This window comes from Drosophila grimshawi, unplaced genomic scaffold (assembly GCF_018153295.1).
Source record: "Drosophila grimshawi isolate 15287-2541.00 unplaced genomic scaffold, ASM1815329v1 contig_311, whole genome shotgun sequence".
Lineage (NCBI taxonomy): Eukaryota > Metazoa > Arthropoda > Insecta > Diptera > Drosophilidae > Drosophila > Drosophila grimshawi.
This window is the reverse complement of record NW_025063098.1, coordinates 30,789,596-30,801,331: the sequence shown is the minus strand read 5'-3', so window position 1 is coordinate 30,801,331 and position 11,736 is coordinate 30,789,596. Positions and strand designations below refer to the sequence as shown.

The following is an 11,736-nucleotide window of genomic DNA, read 5'->3' as shown; positions in this document are numbered from 1 at the left end:
TGTGCATTTAAAAGACATTCCTGTTGTTTTTTAATGAAGCCAGATATATTGATTTATATAACAATAAATTATTCAAATATTATCACTTTCGTTTCCAAAATGTAAATAGCACTCGCATTTATCAACGAAAAGTTTTTCGCTTTTATCTCACAGGTGATGAATTTCTATATATAACTTTAAGTTTTTATTTATATGTGTGTTTGCAAAGATTATTGCTTTTAATCAGTATCTAAAGCAATTTTTTTTGTCATTTAAAAATTTAAAAATTGCCTGAAAGAATTTCACATAAAACAAAACCGAAATCTTGGCAAATTGAAAAAGCTGCTAAAAATTCCGATTTAGTATCTTTATTGTGTGCACCTCATGTGCCTAATCAGGCGATAAGCTTTATGTCGATTACCATCACAATTACTCCTCAAAGAGCAAATTGCCCAGCGCACACACACATATAATATATGTGATTAGTTTTTTTCACTCAAGGTTTGAATCCCAGTTGCCTTCTGCGCTGCCTCTGTCGCTGTCTCTGCCTCTGTCTCTGCCTCTCCTCTGCAGCTGTATCTGCGCCTCCTCTGCCACTGGGTTGCCTTAATTGAAGTTAACTGAACGCACGATCAACGGCGCCGAGCTCAGCGTGTTAATCGAGAGCGCAGCTCAGCCGATCGCGTTTTGCTCGACGTCGGCAGCAAAGTTGCAATATTAGTGCGCTGCGAGCAACCGGCGGCTAAGCACCTGGCCACGCATCTAACAGTCGCATCCAATAACAGTCGAGATACAAAGATACAAGAGGGAGAGTTTGAAGACCCTTAACAAAGTTTCTTGGTGTGTTCAAATTTTGTGGTTTACTTAAAAAATATGCTCGTTTGTGTCGTGTGTGTTTGGTGTGTTTGTAAATGTAACTGTGTGCAATATTTAAAAAGTTGAGCGAATTAGTTAAGCTGCTGTACTTCGAGAGTTACTTTACTATTTGCACAACTGTAGCTTTGATGTTTTGTCGTTTAAATAAACAGTCTGTTATTTTTATTGAGAAATATGAAATTCTTTAGACTAAGTGCAAATTCATTCAGCTGTTGCAAATGTCTTATTTTGTAATTGCTATGGTGAATTATTTGTTGTCACACATGCAACTGTTTTCGTTCTCGATAAATTCCCGTTGACCGTTAAAAAATGCTGTTAAAAAACGCTCACATTAATTTAGAAATATATTGCTGCTTCATAAATGTCAAAAGTTTTGCTCAAGTACATTTTAAGGGACAATATTTAAGTTTTTCAATATAGTTCACATTTGCTTTGATATGAACTTACATACTTTGCTCATTGATTTAATGTAGATTAAAAAAAATCAATAGATTCAATAAAAAATGTTAAGAACAACAGATTATAATTACAGAAGGAAATGGCTATTTTGAGAAGCAATACAGAAATGTTATGCTTATAAAATTGCCTGACTAACTCCATTTCATACTGCTATGGCCTTTCCTATTTTTTTTTTAAAGTTGACGTTAATCTGCCAAAACACAAATTACATTTAATTGCTTTGAATTCAGATAAGTATGAGCTAATATTAATTTAATCGCTATCTAGCCACGTTTGCGATAACCCATTAACCACTTTCGTTAAATGTAAACAATGTTGTTACCATTCATTATTAATATTGTCGCATAAGCTGAAATTTGATTATTTGATGTTGTACCGATAAGCAGTGCTTCTTATCAGTAGCTCATTGCAATTATTTGAATTTGTTTTGAATTGCTGAGAACAACTGCGATTTTTGTTAGTTATATGTGAGATAAATTTCGACCTGGCAATTTTCTTAGAATAGATAAATTTGATGTTTGCTTTGCAAATATTTTTGTATATCTTAATAAATTTAATATTTGAAAAGTGTCATAAAATTTCAGCAATTAGGCACATTGTAAGCTCAACAACAAGCAGTAAAAAACAATGACCCCTCGACGTACATTTGAGTGTGTTTGTCTGATTTTTATTATTTGAGACTATAACAAACCTGAAATCTGGCATCATCATATCTTAACATATCTTTATTAGCAAAAAGCAATTCTAAAAATAAAATTTACTCTTTACGCTCTGACACACACGTGCACATAAGTGAACAATTTTAAATCACGTATCTGGAGACTGTGTACTGGCTATTTGGTAGAAATTCATGCATAACGACAAACGAATTAAGTGAAAGTCCCCCCCAAACCGGTATTGGGTTCACTTACAGACGCATTTAAGTATTTATCGTTGTGTGTTCTATTATATGCTACAATGTGCATTTCGCGTGCCACAAGTGGCACAATTTGCAAAAGTATTTGCTTAATAAGTTAAATGAATAATTGAGTTACGTGGCGTTGTGTCGTCCAATTGTCTGGCAGCGTTGTCGATAAGGCGAGACAATTGTTTAAAGCAAAGCAAGTTTTTGGAGATTTCCGTGTATATCCGGATTAAGATGCCCGGAGCAAATCAAATGAATGCTGCCCCATGGCTAGAGAGTTGTATGTCAATGCCAATGGCCGTGGCAATTGTGCCCAGCACGCAACAATAAATTGCTGTAGATTTGTTGATTTTTTTTATTAATAGCTGGGCGCGAACAAAGAAATAGAAAATTGCACATTTATGACACGCGTCCGTGTTTTGTGTGCAATTTTTCTATTGAACTTGCTCTCCAGATGAGTTCGTCTCCTCTCCTCTCCACTTTAATTTAATTTGATTTTAATCCAATGCCAGCACGCACAGTGCCACAGTGATTGCTGCTTATTTAGTATTTGTATTTAAATTGCTTACTTGCCTTCGTTTTTATTTTGTGTTTATCCAATTTATTTGCAGGCATTAATGACTAAATAGATTCATCATACACCTCATAAACAAATACGCAAAATGACGGACCTGGAGTCAACGAAAATCGACAAACACAATGGCCATCAGCCGCACCACAACAAGTAAGTGAGAATTAGTTGTGTGACTACCTCAACTTGATGCAAAAACTAGCCACACACGTGTAGAAAAATACAAATCATAAATTGGTTCCGTATTTTTCAAAGCTTAAGCAATGAATCACAGCAATGTAAACCACTAATATTATTTTTCGCTGTATCGTTGCAAAGGCATATTAAAGTATTTCTGAGTGGGATATATATGTACACCCAGGAAAAAAAACTCGCCCTGAATTTGTGGTTGTGGCTTTCTAAAAGCCTGAGTTTGCATTTCATATTTAAAGCTTCGATTTTTCTTAAATTTAAAAAAATAAATCCATTATGCATGTATACAAACCGTTCTTATTTCAATCAATTTTTATTTATTTTTTTTTTTTTTAAATTATTTCCAAAAATAAGAATAACTTTATAGTTTTCACGGCGATTTTCGACATTTCGTGGCGATTTTTTTCTCAGTGCAATCAGCAGACAAATATGTAAAATAAACGCTAGCTGCAACTCCAGCGGCCAAATGACCCGCACCAAAGAAACCAGTTGCTAGCAGTTGAAAACCGGTTCCTGATTATTGGCAACTGCAGACAGAAAAAAAAAAAATAATAAATAAAAATAATAATAAATGTTGTATAAAAAAATAAACAGCCACAGCAATTAATTTGTGGCCAGAGAAAGAGCTGTTGCCACTGACTAATTTTGCATCGTTATCGGCCCTGATTAACTGTGTAACAACCATATAACGATATGTATTCTTTTCTTCTTTTGTTTTGGCCACAGCAATGAGATTGTTGAGAGCGAACCACTCACATGGAGATTCTGGCGCAAACAGCGCTATATTGTGGTGCTGTTGGCATTCTTTGGATTCTTCAATGTTTACTCGCTACGTGTGAATCTGTCTGTGGCCATTGTGGCGATGACTGAGAATCGCACGGTTGTCGATGGCGATGGCAACGTGTCCTACGACCAAGACTTTCCCTGGGACTCCAAGCAGAAGGGCTTGATCCTGAGCTCATTTTTCTATGGCTACATTTTCACACAGTTCCTCGGCGGTTACATTGGCACCAAAGTTGGCGGCAATCTCGTAAGTTGCAATTAACATTATTATACCATACCATGAACCCATTAATAATTGGTGAATATAATTGCGTGCAAAAGTGACGTAACAGGCAGAATACAGCATCTCCGACCCCATAAGGTCTATATATTCTTGATTTGTCCGTCTGTATGAGCACGCAGATTTCATAAACTATAACAGCTAGAGGCTTCAAATTTTGAATATAAGTTCTTGTATAAGTTCTTGTAAAGATGTATAAAGTGAAATTTAGTAAAACAACTAGAATATTCTAAATAAATAAATATATATTTAGCAGCTGTATACAGGTTACTATGTTTGTCATTTTAAAGCAATTTAATTTAATTTTTTTAGCGAACAATTTTTTTAAATATTAAATTTTAACTTGCAGGTTTTTGGCCTAGGCATTGGTACGACTGCTATCCTAACACTTTTGACGCCCTTGGCTGCCAAACATAGTTTGGAAATGTTCCTTGCAGTGCGTATTATTGAGGGCGTATTTGAGGGCGTCACATTTCCGGGCATTCATGCCGTGTGGGCGAGGTGGTCGCCGCCCTTAGAGCGGTCTCGCATGGCATCGATTGCCTTTGCCGGGAATTATGCTGGCACGGTGGTAGCGATGCCATCGTCTGGCTTGCTCGCAGCCCGCTACGGATGGGAGAGCGTATTCTATGTGTTCGGCACGATTGGTGTGATCTGGCTGATAATCTGGCTGCTGTTTGTCCGCGCCGGGCCGGAATTGGATCGCTTCTGCTCGAAGGAGGAGTGCGAGTACATACATAAAACGATTGGCTATACGGGTTCAAACACCAATATCAAGCACCCGTGGAAGGCCATATTCACCTCAATGGCCTTTTATGCAATTATTGCATCGCATTTCTCGGAGAACTGGGGCTTCTATACGCTGCTTACACAGCTACCCAGTTTTCTTAAGGGTAAGTTCTTAACTACACTCAGAAAAGAAATTGTCTTAACGCTTAATAAATCGCCATACTTTTGATGCCAATGGTTAGTCACCCTGTTATTCAGAAATTGAATTTGAATAAACTTTGGTTGGCATTTCTAAATTTCAGAATTGATTTTTATACAGTTTAGAATTTTTTTTTTAAATTTGTAACGTCAATGTATGCACAACATTGATTATAAGTTTTTGTTTTGCTTATATTATTATTAAAGATTAATACTTTTAGACCTTATATATACACAAGCATATGACATATGCCGAACTTTGAACGACTTTGCCAAAAACCTACCAACCAAATTGGGTGAATTTAGCCTTAAAATTGTGGGAGATATGTGGCTTTATCGATTTGCAAATATCGATTTTATCGATTGCGTAGCCCCTAGACCAATATGCTATGACACCTTCGGTATCAAAGTATATAAGAAATCAACCTCTATCAAAAATGATATATAAATTTTGATACAATATTTATTTTTGAATATTAGAATGGATTTTTTCTAGGGTTTACATTTTTGCGTTTTAGAAAGGTTTTTGCTAATAATATATACTATTTCTAAGAAGTAGAAAAAGATGATTTGGGGCTAGCCTTCTAAATTTTAGAATGAAAAAATACGTAATTTTTTTGATTGATTTATTAAATGTAGTGCGATCTTTTTCTGAGAGTATTAGCCAATAAAGGAATTACTACTAATTATTTTCTCACTACAGATACGCTTAACTTTGATCTGGGAAAAACTGGTTTCCTGTCAGCTGTGCCGTACATGGCGATGGGTATATTGTTGGCCGTATCCGGTTACCTGGCCGATTGGATGCAAGTGAAGGGCATTTGGACAACGACACAAGTGCGTCGTAATTTCAACTGTGGCGCTTTTCTGGCTCAAACTGTGTTCATGATGCTCACCGCTTACATTATGGATCCCACTTGGTCCGTCGTATTCATAACAATTGCTGTGGGCCTGGGAGCATTTGCGTGGTCAGGATTCGCGTAAGTTGCAACATATTGCATCCCTTACAGATGGCAGAGGTCTGAATTCTTGTAACACACTTGCAGAGTCAATCATCTGGATATTGCACCGCAGCATGCAAGTGTCCTGATGGGTATTGGCAACACTTTTGCCACAATTCCCGGCATTGTCAGTCCGCTGCTGACTGGTTATATTGTGGGCGATAGCGGGGATCGACATGAATGGCGTTTGGTCTTCTTTATATCGGCTGGCATTTATCTCATTGGCTGCGTCGTCTATTGGTTCTATGCCTCCGGCGAGCTTCAGGAGTGGGCCAAGTCGCCAGAGCAAAAAGCAGCGGAGGCCGAGGAGAAACTCCAATTGCAACTGACACAGCGAGCCGGATTTGTGAATACGGCGGCCGACCTAAAGGATTAAAAGGGACTAAATGGCACCATGAGCAAATTTCTGTTCAAACTGTTCAACGACCGAAACAACAGCAACCAAATACCAGAGACACATTTTAGTTTAGCTTATACTCGTATTCCATTCACAGTACCTTATTGTACCTTAGCCCATTGACTATTTGTGCTGTTTTTTTGCACTCTCAGCGAGTGCAGTTCAGAATAAACAAAGTTTCTTTTATTCAATTTACGATGTTGATTTTGATTTTGATTTCTTTTTGTGTCGTGGAGGATACAAGTTAAATTCTGTGCTAATTGTTTTCCTTACGAAAGAAGTTTTGAGTTTTATTAAAATTGGGTTTGTCTGTTTGATCCATAAATTATTTCTCTTTTTGGTATTTCTACATATTTTCCTAACCTAAATTGAGTATAATTTATGTTTTATTGAAGAGTGTGTCTGCTTAAACTATATCTAATAACATAGGTTTATTTCTTCCGTTAATATTGATTTTTTTGTGTTGTGGGTATACAAATTCGAATTTCGTCTTCTTATATTCATTACGGAAGCAGTTCCTAGTTTATTTTTTAAAAAATAGTATGTTTCTATTTGAAATATAGAAGATTCCAAACATATTATCTATTTCTATAGTTAACCCTAATAGTATGTCATAGAATTAGTCTAAGTGCTTTCGCTGAGCATTCAAATGACAGGCATAAAGTCTGCAACAATATATTAGCAAAGCGTTGAAATGCTCGATTCAATATCTTTTGAATTATTTTGTACATTAAATACAATATTTGTTTAGTTGGCATTAGCATTTTAAAAAGTGCTTTGAGCATTTTACACTTGACTGCAACTTTCTGCACACGCACGCTGTTTAATTGATTGAAGTTTTATTTGTTTGGCGATTTCACGCGATTCGAACGGAGTCGTTGAGTAACTCAATGACAGTTTTCCAGTTTTCCCTTAAATGGCAAAGTTCATAGTGTACTTACATATATTCGAACATATAAATATTTAATTACGAATGTCCTTGCATCAATCTGTTTTATGCCAACACCCTCGCCTATTATTTGAATTGTGAGTGCACACTCGGAATAAAATGTTATTGACTTTGTGAAAATAGGAATCATATACATATATTATAATAAAGTAATAAAATAAAAACTGGAAAGCTCTTTTTAGAAATAATTTCTAATTAGAAGAAAATAAATTTCAAAAAATTACAAAGGCTTGCCTTAAATCGTCTCTCTAAAATGTGGTTATATTTCTTTATATAGAAATAAAAAAATGTGTGTATATGTGAGTTCTTAACATACAAATTATTATTATTAATATGGGCAACAAAAACGCTCATGTTAGAGTGTGCTGGAACACTTATGAAAAAGCACCCTGAAAAATTCGATTAAAATTTAGAAATCAAATTGAGAGAAAACAATCCCTTGTTTTAAAAAATGTATTTTCTTTAATAATAATGTTACCTTTGACGATAAACAATTTCTAAAAAGCAAGTCAATTTTTTTCTTGACGATAAATAATTTCTAAAAAGCAAGCACTTTTTTTCTGAGTGCAACATATAAGAGATAAGCTGATAAGAGCGCCGTGTGCAGCACGGCCAATCAAATTGGATTCGAATGCTCGCAAAAATTTGTTTGTAAAATGCTAACAATTGATAGGCGCATTTTGCGCACGAACTGCTGATAAGCTTGATAAGGCCCTTAGCTGCGTTCTTTGTTCAGTTGTTTTGCACTCATCTTTACATTTGGAATTACTATAAATATATTATTTGTGTGCTCTCATGGCATCAACAGTTATGTGCAGCAAGTAAAAGGCTTTGCAACAATTAAACAATTTCAGTTTGGCTCGCAAATAGACAAAGAACCTATATATATATCCTAGCATAATGGGCTGCAAACGTTGTGAAAAAAGTGAGTGTTATTTCGAAATTGAATTGCTAACAATTATAAATTTAAAATAATGTATGTGTGCAAGATTGCCAGTGCTCGGGGCAAAAATGCGGCAACAATTGTGGCTGCCACAAGGATTGCAACTGTGTCTGCAAGAATGGACCCAAGGAGCAGTGTTGCAGCACAAAATAATTAAAATGAAGCAAATATTGTTAACTTGAATTCGTTTGTTGTTGTCAATTTGATTATGCAATATGCAAGCAATTAAAATTTGATATATATCAAAATACGTATCAGGTTGTATTTTTTTCTACACAATTAGTGGCTGTTTTGGGAGTTGTAAGTTGAATCAAAAAGTAAGGGCAAATAATAAATAAGAAAAGGAAAGAACGACTACCTTAGCTGGAGCGAAAATTACATGCCCTTGTATACCAGACTTAATCTATTGACATATAAGTTCATTTAAATTTTATAGATTAGTTGGCATATTGGAATTTCTCAATATTTGTAATTGGCAAGTCAGTACGAATGCCAAAATGTACAAAAATATATTTATAAATAGGTAGAAATAATACGTGAAAGTTAAGATTGTCATCTTTTCAGGATATGCATTTCAGACGATATAAAATGATTGCTCTTTACTGTAAATCGCAGCATAGAAAAGCAATTCTGTTAAGTGCCGCAGATTTTATATTTTGATTATATTTTGCCATAAACATTTGCATTTATTTTGTAGTCGAACAATTTCGAAAATTTATGTGCCTAACATAAGAAGGTCCCAGAATTGGTAATAAAATGAGGGGACACTTGTACAAGCTTTGACACCTGAAGGACATGCCATACTTCTGCATCCGTTTCCGCTCTCCAAGATGTCAAAATATTTATGAGCTAGCCTGGTCAGCAATAACAACAAAAATAAGAACAATGAGTAAATCATTAGCATAATCAAAATGTGCGTGTTTTGCGTTTGGAGTTGCGTCAGTTGCGTGTCGCAATCGTTTTGCTAGCATTTTTTTTCCGACCTACCCGGGAAGGTTTTTATTGGAGCTTCTGCTGCTGCTGCTGTGTTTTTGGTAAATCAGGTGTAAATGATTAGGTATTCAGGTATTTTGAACTGAGCACAAGCTAATCGAATTATGGCGTGCGTTGAATTCTCACTCAAAAAAAAAAAAAATAAAAATACATTATCGAAAATATGAAACTTAGTATTAATATTAGAACTGATTATTGATAAAAAAAATGAATAAATTACCGGCATATCCGATTAGTGCCTGCGAACGGGGGATTGACGATAATAGTTTGCCTCCAGGTGAGTCTCCCTAATCGCATCGCACCCAACTTAAGTCAATTTATTTTCAGAAAACCTGGCACATTCTGTCTCCACACTCTACGTCATAAAAGCTGCAATCTGTATTGTTATGTTTAACGTGTGCTTATCGTCTTTTGGCTATATCTGTTATAAATTTGTCAACGATTTACAAGATGAGCAACGTATTCAGGTAACCGATGGCCTTTGTTGTCTCGCTGGCATGACGGTTATTGTATGGCTAATTCGCTGTGGAGTATGTAATAATAATTTAGACGACTTGCAGTAGTATATATTATATTTCCAACAGGACTTGTCCAAGAATAATTCAAACCTCTACTACATTTGACTTATTAGTCGGATTCTAATTATTTGCTTGTAAAGTATGAGTAAATGAATTATATTAAATTCTCAGCTTGGCAGCTCATTTAACCAGTTAACATTTAAACCATGAGTATTATTATTATTTTTTTTTTTTACATTTATATTGTGAAGTTTAAGTACATTGAGGTGCTTATAATTTAACAAGTTTATTTTCATAGCGTGTTCTAGATTTTTAGTGCATTTTTGCAAAAGGTTACTAGCAGTTTTCAAAATAATTTTTCTTATACGAATATACGACATTTTTGAAAACAGGTCGAACTTTCTGGGTTTCGCTATGCTAACCAGTTAGATGGGGCCCAGTCAAGTGGCCAAGAGTCACGCAAGGATTAATTCCTGGTGGAATGTGCTAGTTTTCAATAGGTCGATGACGTCAAGTTGCTTTTCGTATTCAATTTTTCTTTTTTTTTTTTTTAGTGACAGTTTATTTTGCAGTAGATTCTCATTTTGTTTATAATATAGGTAGTCCAAAATTCGAAATGTCTCGTTGCCCGATGATATTTTGGAGGCGTGGTCAGTTCAATGGCAGCTTGATTTGATTAAAGTGCTGATCCAGACGCAAAAGGAGAAAATATCCCTCGCCGAGGCAACACGCAAAATAATACGAGAACAGGTCATATTGGCGCTGTACGATGGCATCTCTGCATCACTATTACGTCAGTACACTTATACGTTAAACCGTTTTGGATTTTATACGGCTGGTGTTAAAATCGTGGACACGACCACGATGACCAACAAGATGTTACTCGTCGCATTTGGGGGCGGAATAGGAGGTCTTGTGGGTGCACCGGCTGATTTGCTCAATGTGCGGCTGCAGAATGATGTGAAATTTCCGCCCAAAAAGCGAAGAAAGTAGATATTAGCTTTTAGAATAGTTTAGGTTTGGGATCACTACATATATATATACGTACATTTTTGTATCGGTTATATCGGCGATTACGGCAACGGCACTTACCCTGCCCATCGATGTGGCCAAAACGTGTCGCATGAACGCATGTCCCGGTGAATACTCCTGCATGGTAGATGTATTCTTCAAGACTGCACTGGAGGGACCAATGGCATTTTTTACTTTGCTTCATTATTGTGTTGCGGTGTTTAGTTGCCATATGCGGTATGTGCCTTATTTTCCTTTCTGTTTGGGGGTTTGGGGCATCGTCGTGGCGTGAAACTTGTGTCGTGACGCCATTGTCTCCTTAAACGTGAGGACAACTGTCAGCTGATTATTTGTATTTGATTTGTCTGTTGCACAAATAAACAGAACACTTTTACGCGACTCAGTTAAGAGAATCCAATCTGAACGTGAATTTGAAATAATTAGAGTGTTTATTTTGCTTATTTTGCCTTATTTTTAAAAACATCTTTTGAGATGCACAATATTCATGGATATTTCCCAAGGGCAATATATATATAATTATATATATATATATATTTATTTATATATTTATGTATATTTATCTATTATTTGTAGCACTGTGTATTTTTTGGCCATTAATATGTGAAATCGAAGGATTTCTGTGGCATTGCTAAAGTGTATACGCGTTGCAAGGGCAATAACAATGACAAAAGAAGCAGGACGATGCACTGACCACATAATTATTTAAAACAACGGTCAAGGACATACAAACAGACGGATAGATGGCCAAGCGATGCGGGTGTACAATTACTTAAATATTTTTGACAAAATTTAGCTCTTGTCTTGAGACACTATAAATTGAGTAAATGTAGCCGTATATAGTTCCAAGGTTGGCAAAATAAATGCAGGCTAATAAACTGAAGCACATTTTTAGCCGGCGCTTTTATGTCCTGTTGCCGCTAATTTTCGGAGCC

General features: G+C 35.7%; 3 protein-coding genes across 3 annotated transcripts; all 3 read left to right on the top strand.

The window, feature by feature from the left end:
* Positions 1-703: 703 nt before the first annotated feature.
* Positions 704-6,564, top strand: LOC6569566 (sialin). Its single transcript, XM_001995806.2, has 6 exons — positions 704-819; positions 2,830-2,942; positions 3,708-4,011; positions 4,394-4,937; positions 5,675-5,951; positions 6,018-6,564. Exons 2-6 carry the CDS (start codon positions 2,881-2,883, stop codon positions 6,346-6,348), a joined length of 1,518 nt encoding a protein of 505 aa, XP_001995842.1. The 5' UTR covers positions 704-819; positions 2,830-2,880; the 3' UTR covers positions 6,349-6,564.
* A 2,867-nt stretch (positions 6,565-9,431) lies between these two features.
* Positions 9,432-9,976, top strand: LOC116805982. The gene is made up of 3 exons (XM_032741480.1): positions 9,432-9,531; positions 9,582-9,784; positions 9,839-9,976. Exons 1-3 carry the CDS (start codon positions 9,462-9,464, stop codon positions 9,875-9,877), a joined length of 312 nt encoding a protein of 103 aa, XP_032597371.1. The 5' UTR covers positions 9,432-9,461; the 3' UTR covers positions 9,878-9,976.
* Positions 9,977-10,201: 225 nt separating this feature from the next.
* LOC116806004 (mitochondrial dicarboxylate carrier) lies at positions 10,202-11,205 on the top strand. Its single transcript, XM_032741649.1, has 2 exons — positions 10,202-10,255; positions 10,376-11,205. Exons 1-2 carry the CDS (start codon positions 10,202-10,204, stop codon positions 10,763-10,765), a joined length of 444 nt encoding a protein of 147 aa, XP_032597540.1. The 3' UTR covers positions 10,766-11,205.
* Positions 11,206-11,736: the final 531 nt, after the last annotated feature.

Coding starts and splice junctions, on each gene's coding strand:
- LOC116805982 (XM_032741480.1), top strand. CDS start 9,462: ATGAATAAATTACCGGCATATCCGATTAGTGCCTGCGAACGGGGGATT. Junction 9,532..9,581: donor CGATAATAGTTTGCCTCCAG/GTGAGTCTCCCT, acceptor ATTTATTTTCAG/AAAACCTGGCACATTCTGTC. Junction 9,785..9,838: donor TATGGCTAATTCGCTGTGGA/GTATGTAATAAT, acceptor TATTTCCAACAG/GACTTGTCCAAGAATAATTC.
- LOC6569566 (XM_001995806.2), top strand. CDS start 2,881: ATGACGGACCTGGAGTCAACGAAAATCGACAAACACAATGGCCATCAG. Junction 4,012..4,393: donor CCAAAGTTGGCGGCAATCTC/GTAAGTTGCAAT, acceptor TTTAACTTGCAG/GTTTTTGGCCTAGGCATTGG. Junction 4,938..5,674: donor GCTACCCAGTTTTCTTAAGG/GTAAGTTCTTAA, acceptor TTCTCACTACAG/ATACGCTTAACTTTGATCTG.
- LOC116806004 (XM_032741649.1), top strand. CDS start 10,202: ATGGGGCCCAGTCAAGTGGCCAAGAGTCACGCAAGGATTAATTCCTGG. Junction 10,256..10,375: donor GGATTAATTCCTGGTGGAAT/GTGCTAGTTTTC, acceptor TAATATAGGTAG/TCCAAAATTCGAAATGTCTC.